The 19080-nt window shown below is 37.3% G+C and overlaps 1 protein-coding gene across 3 annotated transcripts in view; it reads right to left on the bottom strand.

Annotated features, from left to right (window-relative positions):
- Positions 1–530: 530 nt before the first annotated feature.
- The window catches only part of LOC126299541 (phosphatidylinositol 3-kinase regulatory subunit alpha), a 290562-nt gene continuing 272012 nt past the window's right edge, over positions 531–19080 (bottom strand). For all 3 annotated transcript variants that reach the window (XM_049991535.1, XM_049991534.1, XM_049991533.1), the window contains 7 exons: positions 15798–15926; positions 13521–13728; positions 13182–13412; positions 12718–12994; positions 12187–12611; positions 11854–12102; positions 531–11766 (listed from right to left, as the gene is read on the bottom strand). In XM_049991535.1, coding sequence (XP_049847492.1) covers positions 11511–11766; positions 11854–12102; positions 12187–12611; positions 12718–12994; positions 13182–13412; positions 13521–13728; positions 15798–15926 — 1775 coding nt within the window. In that variant the 3' untranslated portion in view covers positions 531–11510. The remainder of the gene's footprint in view (positions 11767–11853; positions 12103–12186; positions 12612–12717; positions 12995–13181; positions 13413–13520; positions 13729–15797; positions 15927–19080) is intronic.

Raw genomic sequence — 19080 nt, 5'->3', positions numbered from 1 at the left:
CTTTTTCGTGTTATTTAGAACATTGCCGTCCATCTTCCTGTGAACCCCATAAAAAAAAAAAAAAACTGCACACACTGCCACTGCTATAAAGTGATGCAGCTTGGAAGTAGCAAGAAGAGGACTGCCAGTATGAACCTTCCAAGAATTTTTTTTTTTGTGTTTGTAAGTGTTGCTCTACAGAATTGGTACATTCTGCAGTAGAAATACTATTGTTTCACGACAATACTAGCAAAAATTGCATCTGGAACTTACGCTGTTTATTACATTCAGTCACACAATGGTACAAAATCACATCAAAGGTTTCATAATTACAGGTATGCTGATACAAATTAACTTTGTTTTTTTTCTTGTTGTGGACACAAATGCGAGTCATCTGAAAGCCATTCATAAAATCATATTGCAGTAAACAAATCCACTTACAATCTTTTTTTTTCTCAACACAATGTAGCAAGACTGACTTAAGCTTACTGCCATATTCCTTTATTTTGTGAAGAAAAGGGATTTAAAATATATATCAATGAAACAAAGTATTATTCTGACTCATATCTGTTATTAAACTTTTAATACATGCTTCACGGTGTTTACAACAGAGAAAATATTACTGCTGCAGAATCACAAACACCACTCACAATGAAACAGCTGGTTCAAATGGCTCTGAGCACTATGGGACTCAACTGCTGTGGTCATCAGTCCCCTAGCACTTAGAACTAATTAAACCTAACTAACCTAAGGACATCACACACATCCATGCCCGAGGCAGGATTCGAACCTGCGACCGTAGCAGTCTCACGGTTCCGGACTGCGCGCCTAGAACCGCGAGACCACCGCGGCCGGCTGAAACAGCTGGGAGATATATATAATTAGTTGGTGTGAAAAAATGAAAAGAAAATAATGACTTCCAGCAGCACAGGGAACTACATCAATGTAATGGTGAGAGCTGAAAACCTATACCAGACTGGGCCTCTAACTGAGATGCTCTGCTTCTCTAGAAGGGTTCCCTTAACCTCCTCAGCCATCTAGACAAGCTTTACATCTGGCGTTAATGTCTGGGGATTATTGTGGTGCGACAAGTGGGAGGTCAGCAATTGGATTCTGATGGAAAGTGTGTCCAGATGGCTGAGGCAGTTAAGGCAACTGTTCTACAGAAGCAGCGCATCAGGGTTAATGTCCCAACTCCTACTGGACATGTCTGACAGAACAGACACCATTTGTATCTATAATTCTATAGCTACAAAGGCCGTTTGATGAAATAGTTTCAATGTGGATGCAAAAATAATGTCTGCACTCCTATGGCAATCAGAAACCTGAGAGCAGGGGGTTAATGGGTGGGGGCCCTTGTGGTACAGTGAGTGGGAAGTTGGGGATTTGGGTTGACGGAAAGAATATCTGGATCATCGAGGTGGTTAAGGCAACTATTCTAGAGAAGCAGAGGACTCGGGTTTTTACATCCTGTTTCTTTTCCACTCCTTTCACCCCAATGATTCATGAATCATTTACTTTAGGGAAAGGAATACTAAGAAGCACATTTCCTATCTATGGCAATTTGTAAATTGCGCAGGTGGTTTTGCAGAGGCAGTAACGCAATTTATTCCCAATGACACAATCTAAAGAACTCAAAAGCCTCGCTTCACATCGCCCATATTGTACAAATGGGCAGTAATTAGAGAAGTGTAAACTAAGTATTAATAATGCTGAAATGGGTGGACAACATACGTGCTCTTTACGTAAGTGCTCCATAATAATGTGTTGCAACTGGTTCTAAAGAAAGCAAGATAATCTACACTGATCAGTGAATTTAGTTTTTCTTTTTTCCCAGGCAAAAAAGTCTAATTGATCCGAAACTTCAACTTTATTCCACAGGCAAAAGGAAACAAATACGTAACTCTGTACAAAGTTGTTCATCACTGTGAATGATGATCGTTTTGGTATATGTAACATTGTTTCACAGACAAATACAGAAAATGTGAACATCTCACAGAAAGATCCTTCATGGAGGTTATTCCATGAACTGAAGAGAATAAACCCATAAAGATGGCACACAGTGTGCAATAATAAGAGAGGAAAGAGGAAGGAGATGGCATGTTGGTCTCAAGACTTGTGCATGGCTCTTTACTGAAGAGTGTTTCATAAAATATCACAATAAAATTTCATTTTATATTTTCACATATGTATTACATGTAACAAAATATTATGCACAGTAGTTTCTGAAAGTTCTATTAAGTGAGGATGTATGGGTCTTGTTCCGGAGGTATTTAAACATATCATTACATTTCGTTCAGTAATCAATCATTTAAAGTATTACGAGTAGGTTAGACACATGGATGGAACTTACTGGCTAGAGGATTGAAATACTCCCACTTTTCAAAACTTTACAGGATGAAAGTTTAACAACAGTACTATTTCTCCATTTTATTCTCAGAAACATTTCTAGAAAGACAATTGATCTTGTATTTTGAGGTTCACTTGATAAAATGGACAAAAAGAAGAAAATGAAAAGCCTCAATTAAAATGAATTGTAACATGTTCTCTTTGAATGCATTGTGTGAATGATGAAATTAATAAGTACAGCTTATGTAAGACATTTACCATAAATCAGTTTTCTGATGTTAATAATGTCATTTGCCTATAATAGTACTAACAACTTGGCAGATTATGTAGATAGTTATATACATAATAAAATATGTCTCATGACACACACACGGGAAAACATATAATAAATTCCCATTAATGCAGCCGAGGATTCAAGTTGAACAGAACAGGTTATCTATTGTCTCCCCCCTCTGCCTCTCTCACTATAAAAAAATAAAAATATTTCCTTCACTGTCAAATAAGATGCACAGTATTGAGAAGTAAAGGCCCATTTTTCCAGTTGTATTTGAAAACTCAGTGTAAATGAGTAATTTATGATCTGTTGCTTGTTTGCATTTTACATATCAGTACATACATATACAAATTTCTAAAAATAGCTTTGCTTTGGAATGACATACATTTGTGAGCATGAGAATAGCCCTTGTGTTTTAATGCTTAACAACTGCATCAGAGACCATTGAGAAACATAAAACAACTGTATACATTTAAAAATGTAACAAGCCACACACACTGGAAACAAAGTAAATGAATGAAATTCAGTGGCATAACACTTTTAAAATAGTAGTAATAATAATGTGACTAGACTACATTACTTAGACATTTTTTGCGTACGATGTACGATATAAAATTGTAAGGGATATCAGGCAAGGACAGGACAGTTGTGAACCAAAGATATTCAACAATTGATCATGACAGATATCCTGTGACAGGATCATATCTTTAACAGGCCCTCGTAAATTAAGGTACTAGCCTATTTCGTCAATGGTGAGGAAAGGGGGAATAGTTGAAAAAGAGAACGGGAAATTAATTTTCTTTATAAGGTGGGTTCATTAGTGCTACTAGTGTACGATGTATGGTGCACATTAATTAGGAGCTTTTATAATGAGTAAAGACATACCACAGAGTAAACTGCAAGTACACACAATAATCACCACAGACTTCATGGTTTAACATGACAGAACAAGGCACATTTTCCATTGTTGGCAATTTTCTTTCTGGCATAAAAGATTATACATATATTCTCAAAAGACTGCATGCCAAATAAAATAAAATACTGTGGTTCCCTACAACAGAAGCACAAAATACACAGAGCTTCTGCAAAGTCTTATGTTTCCAAATGCAGATACACACTGTATGAATATCATATTTGACATGGATTACTAAGTTATATTTCATCTGAAGAATTAGGCAGTTTCGATGTCCAACATTTCTTGAACCTACAGAGATTTTATTTATCATATTCACAATGTCCAGACTACATTTATCATTTACTTCATATTCACTTACATATATACATGAAAGCCAAAATTTCATGTGGTGTAGGAAATGTGTTACCACCGTTGCACATTGGTCAATGGTTTTCTTGAAATGAAATGTGAAGAAATAAAGGAGCACATGTATGAAAAATACATTCGTGTTACATCCTTTGATATACTTTCATATTTGTACAAAATGTTTCAAAGTTAATGCTATAATGTATACTCTATGTTTTACATTCTACTGCTGTCTGTTACAATGTGTATAAAAATGCTTCCCAAATACTTACTGTTCTTACAGGTAGAAATATTAAAAGAAAAAATGTTTTTCACTTATGGTCAGTACATTTATGAAAATTGACTCTAGGATTATATAGCCTCACATGTGCAAAATCTGAGTTACACGAAGATTAAACAGTTACTGGTACTCCCATACAAACACCAGTAACTTTCACATGATTAAACTAGTTTACTTTTACATTCTATGAATAACTCAGGCACTGGTTCAAAACAGAACATCAAATGATGCCTTTCGTCAGATAATTCTTGCTATATAAAAATTTTATGGCGTTCTAAGGGCTTGCGATCAATAGTCAATAAATTTCTTAACATTTTTTGCAAAGTAAAAAATATGTGATGTTTCATTTTGAACTATAATTACATATTGAGACCCACAAAGCAATTCTCATTCAGTTTATACTAATGTGAGCAGCACTTATGGGTGATATTTCTTACATCGTCTATCAAAGCATCAGAAAACAATGCTAATTACAAACTGTATACTTCCAAACATGTATAGGTAATGTAAATGATTTAGCAGATCGTTAAAAAAAACATTTTGCTGCATTACATAAAAAATCCAAGATACAAACAATTATCATCCACTCCTTGTCAAGAGTATTACACAAATGACAATAGCACATTTCGAATGTTCAAGCAAAATAGACACCACCTCATGTTTTCAATTACTTTCCTTCTTGGTTACTATTACTTGGGAGACAATAGTGCCCCATCCTCATATAAACTTTCATTTCAGTTCGTTGGAAATGCCAGTGCCACTGTACATCTGCTAAAAACGAAAACTGTGAAATTCACTGAAATGATGGCACACTGTCTCTTCCACTTAAAATTCATCAGCTAATGTCCTCCTACACACTAAGCAACAGCATATGGGGTACAAAAATAGATGGAGATGGTGCAGCCAATGGAAAGGGACACTTGCAGTCTCATTATTTCATCCTGTTATAGTTGTGACATTACAAGTCTTAACTGACTACATCTCTTTTTACATTTGCTACAAAGTCTTGCTGTTGTATTAAGCATACAGTTAACATCAATCTCTTAGAAGAAAGCTATAAAAATATTTTAACCCTGTATATTTACTAAGATGATAATCCCACATATGATTAGCTCAGTAGAAGGTAATGAATGTTACATGACTGTCATTCTGCATTACAAGAACATGATTTAAGTTTCTGTCCACAAAAAATGAGAAGCTTTTCTTTAAAAACTGATTACAAACAAAATAAACTGAAATAGAACAGCAGCAATGAAACACATTTTAACTTTAGTTTATAGGAAAGAGAGCAGATGACACCACAAGGTTAAGAGAAAATTTTTAAAAAGTGAAATTTGAGTGATATTTTACATTAACTTATAAGTAGCATATATTTCTGCAGTGATAAAAAAGGAATGAAATGGATAATTTAACTGATTAAAACCTGGTATGTAGGTAATTATGAGGAACATTTCCTGCCCAGCTATAGGATGGAGATCCATTTGGCCACAGTAACAAAGTTTCTAAATTCTACGATTTCAGCCATCTTCAGTGACACGGATTGCTGCTCATATTATGAGGCTGCTGCATTATAGCATCTAACATTTTCTGACCTGTTTCATGTATCATTATTAAAAAGGCCTTCACACCTCACTATAGGATAAAACACATTATCTTGCACACATTAATGAAAATATCCATCATTTTCCACACAGGTTGTCAAACTCCCCCATTTCCATTAACAGTTACATAACAACAGTTCATAATTTTGTCATATTACTTCCAATCAATTTATCTGGGCTTCACTATTCCTTCCTAAAACACCATAAGACAATGTTTTCCATTATTTACCTACTGGTGGTGTGTTAGTCTTTGAGAGCTTGTGCCACCATCCATGTGTGAAACAGATTACCATGCTAAGTATACTATAAAGTTTGAGGAATCACAATACATAACTACTTCACAACAATAAAATTAAGAAGATGGAAGATCTACAAATTAAAACACACTTCAAGATATAAGAATGAAGCCTAACCTGACACAGTAGTATTCTGTTTGAAAACGAAATGTCTAACACTTGACTGCCCACATACGTATCATTACTGATAAATATTTTGAGGAAAAAACTTTACTTTCATGTCAGTTTTTATTTATATCATAAATCTATTTCGTACATTCTGAAAAAAAAAAAAAAGAAAAGCGGTAGGATTCAGTCTACAGGCCAATGTTATTGTATGTTTCTTATTAGTTCTTCTAAAAACTTTCTATTAATAATACTTGTATTTTTTAAAGCTAGCCAATTGAATGCCACCACTGGCTTGAGCACTTAGGAAATTTGTGTATTACTTACTCATACACAATGTGCAAAAAGTACTAAGTGAGGGTTTTTAATTGTATATTAGTGTGTGCAAACTACTAGGTCAGATCAAAATATACTATACTGATTTTTTTTGGTAACTTTTTAAATTGATGCTGCAAATTTTATGCAGTATAATGTAATTTCATCCACATGAAATCATCAGCTAGTTGTTGCATTTGCCTTTTGTCATCAGAAGTTCCATACAGTTGTCAACAGATGGTAGCGTGATTTGCATACAGGATGGGCAAGATCTGCACAGCACCAAATATTGTTGTGCACACATTTTGCATATTGTGTGGACATCCAATTAAAATATGTACTATAACTAGTGCTTGCTATAAACTGTAGCTGTTACACCGTTGTAAGTCTGCAGCTGAATGACCAACACATACATGGCTGCCACAGCACAAAAATAAAATTAACATTTCGTACATACAGCAAGAAGCTCTGAAAATACATTTTTACTGTGATTTCAATTTGCTCCACTGCCTGATATTTATGAAACAGGTTATAAAATATTTTCACTTGGTACAATTAATACAAAAGATTAATTAACAGCAGTCTACAGATCGAGACATGGAAATTGCCTAAATACCTCAGAATCTTATTTTCACCCGTTATCCCGTGTGGGTATGATTTCTGTACAGTACAGAACATCTAAAACGGGTAAGATTGAGACTGTCAGTGAACACACCAATTGAGCCAAGCAATGATTATGAAATTGATTTTGTAATATTGGTATATTCAGATGGGAGGGAGAAGTGTTATGTAACTTTCTTCTCATAATTAGTCCTGCATGCCCAGTATGAAAGATGCACTGTCCACTGACCAGTTAAGCAATTTGGATAAGGTTACTAAATTATTTTGTGAGCTGATCACACAGTTACACCCCAACAGTATCGGTAGTACAAGAGAGTTTATTTTCAATCCCCACAATGACCGCCACTACCCATTATGACAAAGTGGGAGCAAGTGCAGTTACTTTCATTCTTTCACATCTTCAACAAATATGGCGCTCATTGTCCACACAAAACCAAACATCATTTGGTTTTCTATCTTTAACTTCAATGTCTGTGGGTTTTTTTCCCTGGTATTTTATTTCCTAGTTTTCTGTTCTGTGCTTATTACATTTCATTTGTGCTTCCTATATTTACCTCTAGTCTGCTCTCAGTGCATGGCATCTTTTACCAATGTCACCGTAAGTCTGCAATGCATATTGAGCACAAAAATTGGAATGAAGACTGTGATATCTAAAACTGTCAGCACCCCCCCCCCCCCCCCCCCCCACCAATCCACACCTCACTCATTCTTTTTGCCATATTGGTCTTCAATGACCAGTCATAGTGTTTTCCAAAGAGTACATAATTTTAACTGTATTGTATGTGCTAAAATTTAAGAAAGCACCTAATTTATGTTCTTACATTTCCCACAATTTTATTTAGATTTTGTGGTGAATACAGTCAACATTGTCTCCTACAGTGTACCAAATTGCACCAGAAATTTCATGTTTAAAGTTAGTCCTTCCAGTTATAGTAACAAGATGGTTTTAGAGTCCAGGGAAATGTTTATTAAATGCACAAAACCACACATGTATATGATATGTGCATAGATACCCTCACAATTTAGAGTCAGTATTATATTATGTCAATGGAACTGCCCCGGTAACACCACACAAAATTATTGAAGAATGTTTTACATGAGAAAAAGTGATGCACTCTCATAAGAAACATTTTAGTGTGTGTTTTGACAGATCTCATTCTCAATTCAACTCCACTACTTGAGCACACCAGGTAGGTGTAGGAGTATTAGTTTAAAGTTTATGCAACTGTGAGAGATAGAATGCATTACTAGGACAACAGTCAATCTACTTCAAATAAAAAATAATTTCTTATTGCTCAGTATGGGTGGCCGAGATTATTATTACTGACAACAGGCGGGCAAATGATAGAGGTAAACATCATAAACCCAATTGTAACAAGATAACAAAATGTTGCCATAATGGTCGGTTCAACAAGTTTGGGAGAAATATTCAGGGTGCTGAGAATAAATTGGAGTATTGGACCAGTCTATACATATAACTTCAAACCCCATCCACTGCAATGTTCTGTCATAAGTTTTTTTAATATAATTCTGTATTGTAATATAGTAATCAAAAGGAAGTTTTAAAGAAATCCTGTATAGCAAATTTCATTAAACATGAATGACAACCAGTAGAAACCAATAAGCAACTTGGTGTCAGCGGTCTTAATAATTTGTGACAAACAACATAATTGTTTATAATGAAGTGTTGACACAATAAAACCATTCATTAATCTGAACAATGCAGGAGTACCTCATGCTTGCCTGTATGATAATGGTAAAATTAAAAACTAAGGAACTTATGGTATGTTATGCACTGTACCATACATATATTTTCCCCACAAACTATCTGAGAAAGGAATGAGACACAATAAAACTTATACAGAAGATATGATTATCCCTTACATATGAGACAACCTGACTGGCAATCAAATGACGATGTCTCGCACAAGCAATGTTAAATGGCAATGACTGAAGCCAACAGTTACCGAGAGCTCATTTAAAGGTTAGAAACTCTGAATACTGGTGATTCATGAATAAAAATACGTGCCCTCTTCAATAGGTTGCATTATTTTATCTTGAAATTCCTTTAGTGTAAATAATAAAGAACACTATACTCCACACCTGTGCTTCTTTTAAGATGTTTCTAAATTTGAAAATACTTCATGTGCCGATTGTAAATGGTGTCAGTGTCACCACAAGATAATATTTTACCAGTACACACATATCAACACACAAAACTTTATCTTTAAAACATACTTTGCTCAGTACCAAACTGAAATCAACATTGTACCAAAATTTGTCCCGTTTTTTCCCTACTGTTCTCTGTCAGTGTATAATTTGTAGAATATAACTCACTTTCTGCAGTCTGGCATTAGATTGAATATAAGTGTAGAGTAACAGCATATATGACAGTCAGACAACATAATAATACGACTTATTATTATACTTTTATTTTCTCTGTTATGTACTAAAGAGGCGCAGTTGGGGTGGGTGGGTGGTGGTGGTGGTGGTGGTGGTGGTGTTTTCAGGCAATGTGAAATATCAGTAATATTTAGTATGTGTAATATGTAGAAGAAATAAAAGAAAACAAATGTCAGTTGTTATTTCTTCACAGCTATTTTAATTGAACTGTGAAACATAGTAACATTCCCATGGTGGGTACTCTAATGCCTGAACAGTTAGTGATCTGGTTGAGACATCAAAAACAGAGAAAACTTTAATTGTTTGCACCACCAACAGAATGGGAAATAAGAAATGAAAAAAATGTAAGAAAAATATTGTAGAATATAAAGCATAAATGATTATAGAGGAACTATTCCACTATAATTTATGGAAGAATTAAAAGATACTGAACTGGAATGGAGACCAGCTGTGGATGATGTGCAGCAAGAATGCAAATTTAGGTATACTTAAATCATTTACATTTCATCAGATTATTAGAATCACAATAATTACTGTGAGTATTGTGAATGGGTGCAACAGGAAGACAAAATAACAAATATCTCACACTTAGTGGACAATACCATATATTGACATTAAGATTTTAATAATTTGGAAACATCTGATATTTTTATGGTTTCTTTTTTTTTTTAACAAAAAAGCACCAAAGTTCTTTAATGTACAATCTGGCAACAACCAAATTATGATGTACCAAATGATATTTCTGCACATTCATACTAAAACAAACTGAAATCTGGTTTATTCACCATCCTTAATGTAGTATCTTCATGGTTTTATAGGTCCTTTATGGGTATTATAGAATCATCTCAAAGTTTTGGCTCACCTATCAGCCCTGTATAAATTTATACTGTGCATCACATAAGCATATGGTTTTAAAGCATTATTTGGTTTTCTCTGGCTATGTTCGCTACAACCAATTAGTTTATAATGATCTCTCCTCTCTCAGCCAAAAATTGGAAAAAATGCTTATATTGCAGTGGCCTGTACTTACATAGAGCAGGATCAACTCAGGTTGCTGAAAATGTGGACACCAATCACTCTAAACTCTTAAATGATAGAACAAAATATTTCACTCTATTGACCAAGTTTCATTTACAAAGCAATTGTGATGTTTGTTTCAGTATGACGAGTGACAGTTATGGATGATGAATATATTACAGTAAGCTCTGGTTCTAAGACATCACAAATTTAAATTACATCTTAATGAGGTCTGGCAGATTTATGGAGCACAGCTTTAAACCATTCATAAAAGCTTTAAAGCACATAGCCAATTTCATACTTTGCATCACTGGAAATACAGAATTTGACTCTTTTCATTCTTCAGTTTCCTGTTAATAGTCACAACACACAACCTCTTACAGAATAACTATAAAACACATTTCTTTTCTGTTAAGGTAGCATGATATACAGAAATGTGTTTAAATATGAGACAAAGCCTAAAGATTTTTCATCAAATTTTGCCAACTCTTACATACAGAATCTGCAAGTCCTTGCCAATATTTTCAATAGCATACACACATTTCTTTGGTTATCATTCACAAGATCACTGCCAAAATACACTTACTTCAATAGACCCCAAATCGATAGTAAATAAATATTTAAAATACTAATCTTGTACAAAAACATCACAAAGTATGGCTATAAATGTCCGGTACAATCCTAGAGTAAAATCTGTACACAGGAATGTCCATTTATCAGTCTCAAAGGTAAAGAATGGAGTCACAAGAAACACAGCACATGTAATTACTGAAAGCAATGTTTCCCGTTTTGTCTTCTGGAAACTGACATTTTAAAAGTACCAAGTACACACATCATGCTTCTTCAGTCAGTCACTTCCACACATACCTATTTTGGTAACACAAAACAACAATTCTTCATATTTATATTTGCCGATGCATGTACGGCTTTTTTCCTTTTTGTACATTGACATATTTTCTGGCACATAGTTCATATCACAGTCAGCAGTGTCATGGAACAGTCTGAATTCTCATCGTGGCTGTGAATATACATAACCAGAACTCGAGCTGCTGTTTTCCGAAGCCGTCTGGTTTGGTTGAGTGGGTCCAGAGGCAAACACAGGGTAGGCTAATGTTGTCTTCAGAGCATCATTGTGCTCCTCTAAAGAGTTCTGAGCATAATGGAGCACCAATAGTTTCAGCGATTCGTAAATGTTGTACGGTTCAGCAAATCCGTACCCACGCTCAGTCTTATAAATTATGCAGTGATTTGTTGTGCCTTTGCACCTGCAAAATGACAGATTATCTTCAGTGGCAGTTATGACATAAAAGATAAATTTAAGCTACATTTATGGGCAAATAAAACCAACTTACGTTATGGAAAGGGCATACTGCCCTGTGCGGCTCGGTCGAACAAGGAACGTTCCATCTGGCCGCCCTTTCAACAGCTGCTCTGCATCATCACGCGAACAGTCACGCAAAAGCCAGGTACTCTCATCTTGATGAGGCAGAGACTCAAGATCACCATCTATCTCGATCTGCCCTAGTCCTGACGATGTTCCAGCTTCATCTGATAATATATTTTTTATCTGGTGGGGCTTAACTCCATGGGCATTTAGCCACCTGAGAAAACACAAATTACACACTTTAGTAACTATTTCACATTCACATCATCTCAATATACAGTCAGGTCTTCATTTCACTTACTTCAAGTGACGTTGTTCCTGCCTACGAAGCTGAATTATTTCAGCTTTCAGAGAATTCATCTCCCTGTCCAAGGTGCGACTATAAGCAACTTGTTGCTTCATATTGTCATCAAGTTGTTTCTTACTCTCTATGAGTGACTTTAATCTCTGTTTTAAAATTTCGGAATTTGCAAGAAGAGACTTAATTTCATGAGGTTGCGCTTCTTTTTGGAATCTTTCTTGCAGTTTAATCTGTTCTTCAAACATTGATATAGCTTCCACAAATGCTTCCTGAGCTTGTACTTTTAACTGTATTTCCTGATTTGTTCGAATGAAGTCATCTGAAAGAACTTCATATGTTTTCGTTGTCACAGAATATTCCCTGTATATTTCCCTCAGTTTCTGAGCCACCTTCTGAACATCAGTTGTACTTGATATTTCATCTTCCTGTAACACAGTGCAACCTTCAATCAGCAAATTATTTTTCACTAAAAAATAACAGACAAAAGGCTAATGTTTTTTTTTCTTTATCAGTAAAGCATGAAACAAATACCTGCTGGAATTTGGAGGCAGGATACTGCAACTTAATGTCTAGTGTGGCATTATATTGAGCAAGAGAAACATTCCGATAAAAATTAACCAATTCCACAACAGAGGAAAATTTGAAAGGCTCTGAGAAACCATATTTTCCATTTCGATGGCTGATTTTAATCAACTTGCTCGTACCATCCTTCCGCAATGTCAGAGTGTATTCACCACCTTTGCTGGACGCATTTCGTACAAGAAATGTCCCATCGGGTGTATCCTTGAGTATTTCATTCACCTCCTCCCTGAAAAAAAGTGAAAATGTAGGCCAAAAATAAAATAAAAGTAATAAGATGAAAACTTTTGAAGAAATAATTATTTTTTGACATATTAATGTAAGAGTTAACTGCACAGTTGTACAATATCTACACTAGAGTGTAGCACACATTCAAAATGAACTCCAGTTTTATCATGCAACAACCACTCGCATACCTTGTAATATCACCCCAGTACCATTCCGCTTCTTGGAGGCTGGGAGGAGAATCTGATACAGTTTTCTCCTTCTCTGTCTCCAGTTCCACAGCTGGAAGATGGGGTCTTGAAACCTTCCTTGGAGGGAGTGTTGGTGCAGATGCAAATTCTGGCAGTTTCTCCCCCCATTTCCCGTTTAGCAGTAACAGTTCCATAATACGTATATGAGACTCTGTGTTGTAAACAACTTGTCTGAAATAACAAGAGTAAATAATGGAATCAAAATTAACACAATACATATAGACACACAAAACCTGTTCTCTAGGCCAAATAATTGTCTAACTGCAATTTTTTAATTACATTATCCTTTCCCACGGCGGACGCAAGAAGATATGACACAAGACCTGAATTAACACTGTAGGTGGCTCCCTGAATCCTCTTGCATGCTGCATTTGACAGAGTCTACAGAAATGTGCCATTAGGAAATTTAAAGTTGCCTTGTGATGTTCTGGTAGTTCAGCTGCAAGGTGACAAAGAGTTGCAGCACACTGTTCATCACTCCTGATTCCTGTAAGCAGACAGTTAAAATAACACACATTACAAAAAATTCTTTATTCACCAAGAATTTTGTACTTGTTCCTACAATTTAGTAAACACAGATCTACAAAAAACATTATTTTCCTGCTATCATCTCCAGTACAAGATTTGGGCCTTCTTCACAAGACAAATGATTTTCTGAATCCAAATAATTTGCTAAAATACCATAAATCTGAATGCACATCAAACAGTTATTGCATTTATAATACACAACTCTACAGGAGAGCTCCAAATCAATCCCAGGGCATAAAAAGGGTGTCTCCTATTTCTGTGGGAGGTAGTACTGGTCCAAACTAGAAGAAAAGTTCCTTTCATGATATGCCTAGAAACCAATACCTATTGAGGTGTATTCCATTGAAGATCCGTTACTCGTATTTTATTTACAGATGAGGCAGGATTCACATGAGATGGCATTGTAAATTACCATAATAAGCACATGTGAGCAGATCAAATCCTGAAGGTGAGGGATCAGGATCATCTCTGAATCATTGTATGGGCAGGAATTGTCAGTGACAGCTCAAAGGGCCACCTATTTTACGTAACAGGTGCTGCATATCACTGATTTTTGCATAATTAATTACGAGTGCTATTGATTACCATTACCCTTGAATAAAGACAACCAATGTGGTTTACTAATTTTCCACAGATCACGTGACAGGACCTCACCGTCACATTTCATGCACGATGCTTGTTAAGATGATACAGTAATGTGGCCTCTCCCTATTCACTAGACCTGAATCCATTGGATTTCTAGCTTTGTGGAAATTTAAAGGCACTGGTGTGTGTCCAGTCCCCTGATAATGTGTGATCAATGCATCTGACTATTCAAAAGGAGCCACGTATATTTGAAAGACTGTACAATTCAGTGTGAAGAAGGACTGAAGGGTGTGTGACAATGTGTGGTAACCATATGCAGCACTGCTTATAGTGTATGTAACAGACACACAGGAATGAAGTGACAGATTGGCCCATATCTTAACAGGTATTGGGTTTCTGGACGTTTAAACATAGGACCTAGTTTTGACCAATACTACCTCCTGTAGGAATATGACACACCCACGAACCTAGAAAGCAGTGTATATGCTGGGAAAGGCTCAGATCACAGGTGACAATTTGTTTAAATCACAATGTATACTTTCATGTCACTTTATCTACAAAACTCATTCTTAATGTTATGCATAATAAATTATCTTAGGTGCAGCACACTTTTAAAATCAAATTGAGATATTTATGCAAATGATGTCCACTTAATCTATTATGTTATTGGTGGAGAGATAAAAACTGTGAAGTTCCCAAGATTTTACTACATGAAAATTGGATCTTAATTTAAAACCATGATACCTACAGCCTCTATTATTTACAATTATTTCTAATAACACAAACATTATTATACAAATCAAAAATCTAATAAGTGTTTTGTTAAACTAATTTTAAATTGGAAAGTTATGCTCATCACAATTTTCCCCTCAAATTTGGTCAAACGCACAATTTAGGCAATGTTACACAATGTGTTTTACAACATGTTTGATACATCATTTAAACAATTGTATTGTTATCATTTTAGCCATAATGGCTAAAGGCTTCTGCAAATGTTGGGTTGATACAAAAGCAGGAATTTACAGAGAACATGACATACACTTAAAAAAGCACATAAATGATTATCTGCTAAGAAGCTAACAAAAAAGTTAGATGCCCAGAGTGCATTTCCTAAGGAAAACTACTTTTTGTGTTTCATAAAATTAGTTGAAGCAGAAATGTCAGGATTTTAACTTGTGTGAAATCTGATTACATCAATTAATAGGATTCTGATCTGGATGTAACCTGCACGGTTATAGCAAATATGCACTTGCATAATTTTTGCTCCACCAATGTGGAACCCAGACCAGGTATACTTATCTAACCATGCTGATGTTCAACAGTAACACTGTCACATTGAATATTCCTATTTGGAATGAATTAATATATAATAAACATGCTTATGCACATCTGATAATGAACGTGTTGCTCATTTGGACATCAGATTTTAGATAAAGTACTTACGGGATGCTTCCAGAAATCTGTCATACCACTGGACAGGTATAATAGGATCTGGAAGTTCTCTAAGAAACTTTTTCAAGATGCTTGCAATACAGTTTGGTTCATACGATGACCAATCCACACCATGGATATCTGGAGAAAAGAATAATGCCTTCTGAAATGAAGTACAGAACATAATATTTAAGAACTACATTTTACCAATTTTGTGTGTGTGTGTGTGTGTGTGTGTGTGTGTGTGTGTGTGTGTGTGTGTGTGTGTGTGAGAGAGAGAGAGAGAGAGAGAGAGAGAGAGAGAGAGAGAGAGAGAGAGAGAGAGAGAGAGAGAGAATAAGTAAACAAAGTTTTCTGTGCACAAAAAAAAGAGCCAAAACACACTGAAAGCCATACATGAGAGAATTCTGAACACATTGTCATGAGTAAAATTACATTTAGACTGGTATACAAAGGAAGGCAATATCACTTTAATTACTCATGTTGAGTTTTTATTCCTTTTTCTTCAAACACTCCTGTGTAGTCACAATTTTACAAGTAATATGGGAGTTCGTCAGTCTTTTGTGAGAGTAAAAAATTTTATTTGGACTACACATTGGTTGGTTGGATTGGAGAAGGGACCAAACTACGCGGTCATCAGTCCCTCCCACCTTGGAATAACTAAAACCAACAAAACCTCACACTAAGAGGGAACTATAATGGCCATAAAATTACAAATTATTGACATAGGAGGAAGGAAGAAGGCGGAAGAAGAGAGGAGAGAAAGAAAGTGACTAATCACAGTGGCATGAAGGAAGAAGCACAGGTAGACAAGATAGACACTCAAGATAAAACAGACCCCATAAATAAAGGAATGGGAAGGCAGAGGGTGGGAGTGGGGTGAACCACCAAGCCCAGTTGAAGCCAGTCCAATCGGGGTGAAGGGGGGAGCAAGACGGCCTGCCATTCCCTCCACCCACCGATAAGGTTGAAGGTCCCACCCTTAAATAAAGCAATAAAAACCTCCATCACAAAGAAATCGTAAAACTAGTTCAGCCACTGAGCCATTGTCAGTGGTAGAGAGTCAGGAAAGCTAAAAATCTGTCGCAGGGGATCTAAGTCGGGACAGTCCACAGTAAGAGGTGAACCACAACAACAGAGAGGGGTGGGGGGGTCTCCTCACGATGGAGGAGATAATCATGACATGAGTCAGCCAAGTATGGCCGATGCGTAGCCAGCAAAGGACGACAGAGGCTTTACAAGAGGCCCATAAGGAGTACTGCCACATAGTTGTAGAATCCTTTACTGCCCTGTGCTTGTTCGGCGAAGAAAGAGTGTGCCATTCTACATTTCCAAAGTCCCAAAACCTGATGACATAATGTCAATTGAAGGTCTCTTTCCGGAATGTCGACGGCAAGTTAGTAGCCAATTTAGCCAGTCAATCGGCAAGTTCATTGCCAGGGATCCAGACATGGCCTGGGATCCAAATGAAAACCACTGGGCATCGACATTGATCAAGGAGAGAAAGGGAGTCGTAGATAGCTATGACCAACGTGTGGCGAGGGAAGCACTGGCCGATAGCAAACTGCTCAAGGAGTCACTACAGATAGTGAAGGACAGTCCTGCGCAGAAGCAGACGTGGTCCAGTGCATGCAATATGGCTACAAATTCTGTAGTAAAAACACTACAGAAATCTGGCAAGGAACGAAGTTCCATGTGCCTCGCACAGGTGTAAGCATAACCAGTGTGACCAGCAACCATGGAGCCATCAGTATAAATCATTTCTGAACCCTGGAATGAATTGAGGAGGCAGTAGAATTGGTGGCGAAGGGCCTCCAGAGGAACAGAGTCCTTTGAATTGATGGAGAGATCAAGACAGAGCTGTGGCCGAGGGACGCACCAAGGAGGGGTACATGCGTGAGCAGAGAAAAGAGGCAGTAAAGGAAAGTGCTGGAGTTCAGAAAAGAGCGACTGAATGCGGGCAGCCATGGTAAGCCCACATCGTGGCCGCCGCCATGGGAGGTTGATCCCCGTGTCTGGATAAAGGAGACCATAATTAGGGTGCTTTGAGGTGCAGCGACTGTGGAGCGCATGAGGTATCAGCTGTTGTTGGTGCAAAACTCGCAGTGGTGGAATCCCCGCCTCTGTGAAAGGACTAATCACGTGGTTAGTACAGAAGGCAACAGTCGCAAGTCATAACCCACAATGGTGGATGGGATCTAGTATCTGCAATATCGAAGGTGACTCAGAAACATACACAGGACTCCCGTAGTCTAAACAAGACTGGACCAGCACTTTGTACAATCACAGGAGAACAGAGCAATCTGCACCCCTGGTGGTACTGCACAGACATCTAAAAACACTGAGATGTAACCAGCACATCCTCCTCAGCTGGCAAAGATGAGCCGTGTCAACTGTGCATCAAAGACCAGAACAAGAAGCGATGGGTGTCCACCACCTCGAGGGATTGGCCGTCAAGGAACAGGTCTGAATGGGGTGGACTGCATGGTGAAGGCAGAAATGCATGACACATGACTTGCCACCGAAAACTGAAAGCCGTGGGAGAGAGCCCAAGATTGCGTGAGGTAGATTGCCCCCTGTAGACAGCATTCTGCAGTGCCCATGACAGAGGAAGCAACATAGATATAAAAATTATCAGCATACAAAGAGCAGGACACTGTCGGCCCAGCAGCCACCACCAGTCCATTAATGGCGATGAGAAAGAGAGGGACACTCAGCAGGGAACCCTTGGAGCCCCATTTTCTTGCTGATGGGAAGTGCTGTACGAGGAACCAACTTGGACCCTGAAAGATAAAAACAGGCAAAGTGCCATGAAGGCCACATTCGTGAAGGGTGGTGAGGATGTGGTGGTGCCAGGTGGTGTCGTAGGCTTTATGCAGGTCAAAGAAGACTGCAACAAAGTGTTGCTGAGGGGCAAAAGCTGACCAGATAACAGACTCCAGGTAGACAAAGTTATCCACTGTAGAGTGGCCACATCAAAAACCACCTTGAGTCGATGACAAAAGGTCACAGGATTCAAGGATCAAAAACAGGTGCCGACTCACCAGGCAATCAACGAGCTTGCAGAGGGTGTTGGCAAGGCTAACTGGACAGTAGCTATCCAACTGAAGAGGGGGCTTCCCAGGCTTTAACACTGGAATAACAATGCTTTCCTGCCACTGGATAGGAAAGACCCCCTCACTCCACAGACGGTTGAAAAGAGTCAGTATACGACGGTGGCCAGTCACCGATAAGTGTTGGAGCATTTGGTTGTGTATCTAATCTGGTCCAGGAGCCGTGTCGGGACAAAGGGCGA

This window comes from Schistocerca gregaria, chromosome X (genome assembly GCF_023897955.1).
Source record: "Schistocerca gregaria isolate iqSchGreg1 chromosome X, iqSchGreg1.2, whole genome shotgun sequence".
NCBI classification, from domain to species: Eukaryota; Metazoa; Arthropoda; class Insecta; order Orthoptera; family Acrididae; genus Schistocerca; species Schistocerca gregaria.
This window is presented reverse-complemented; position numbering and strand designations above follow the sequence as displayed.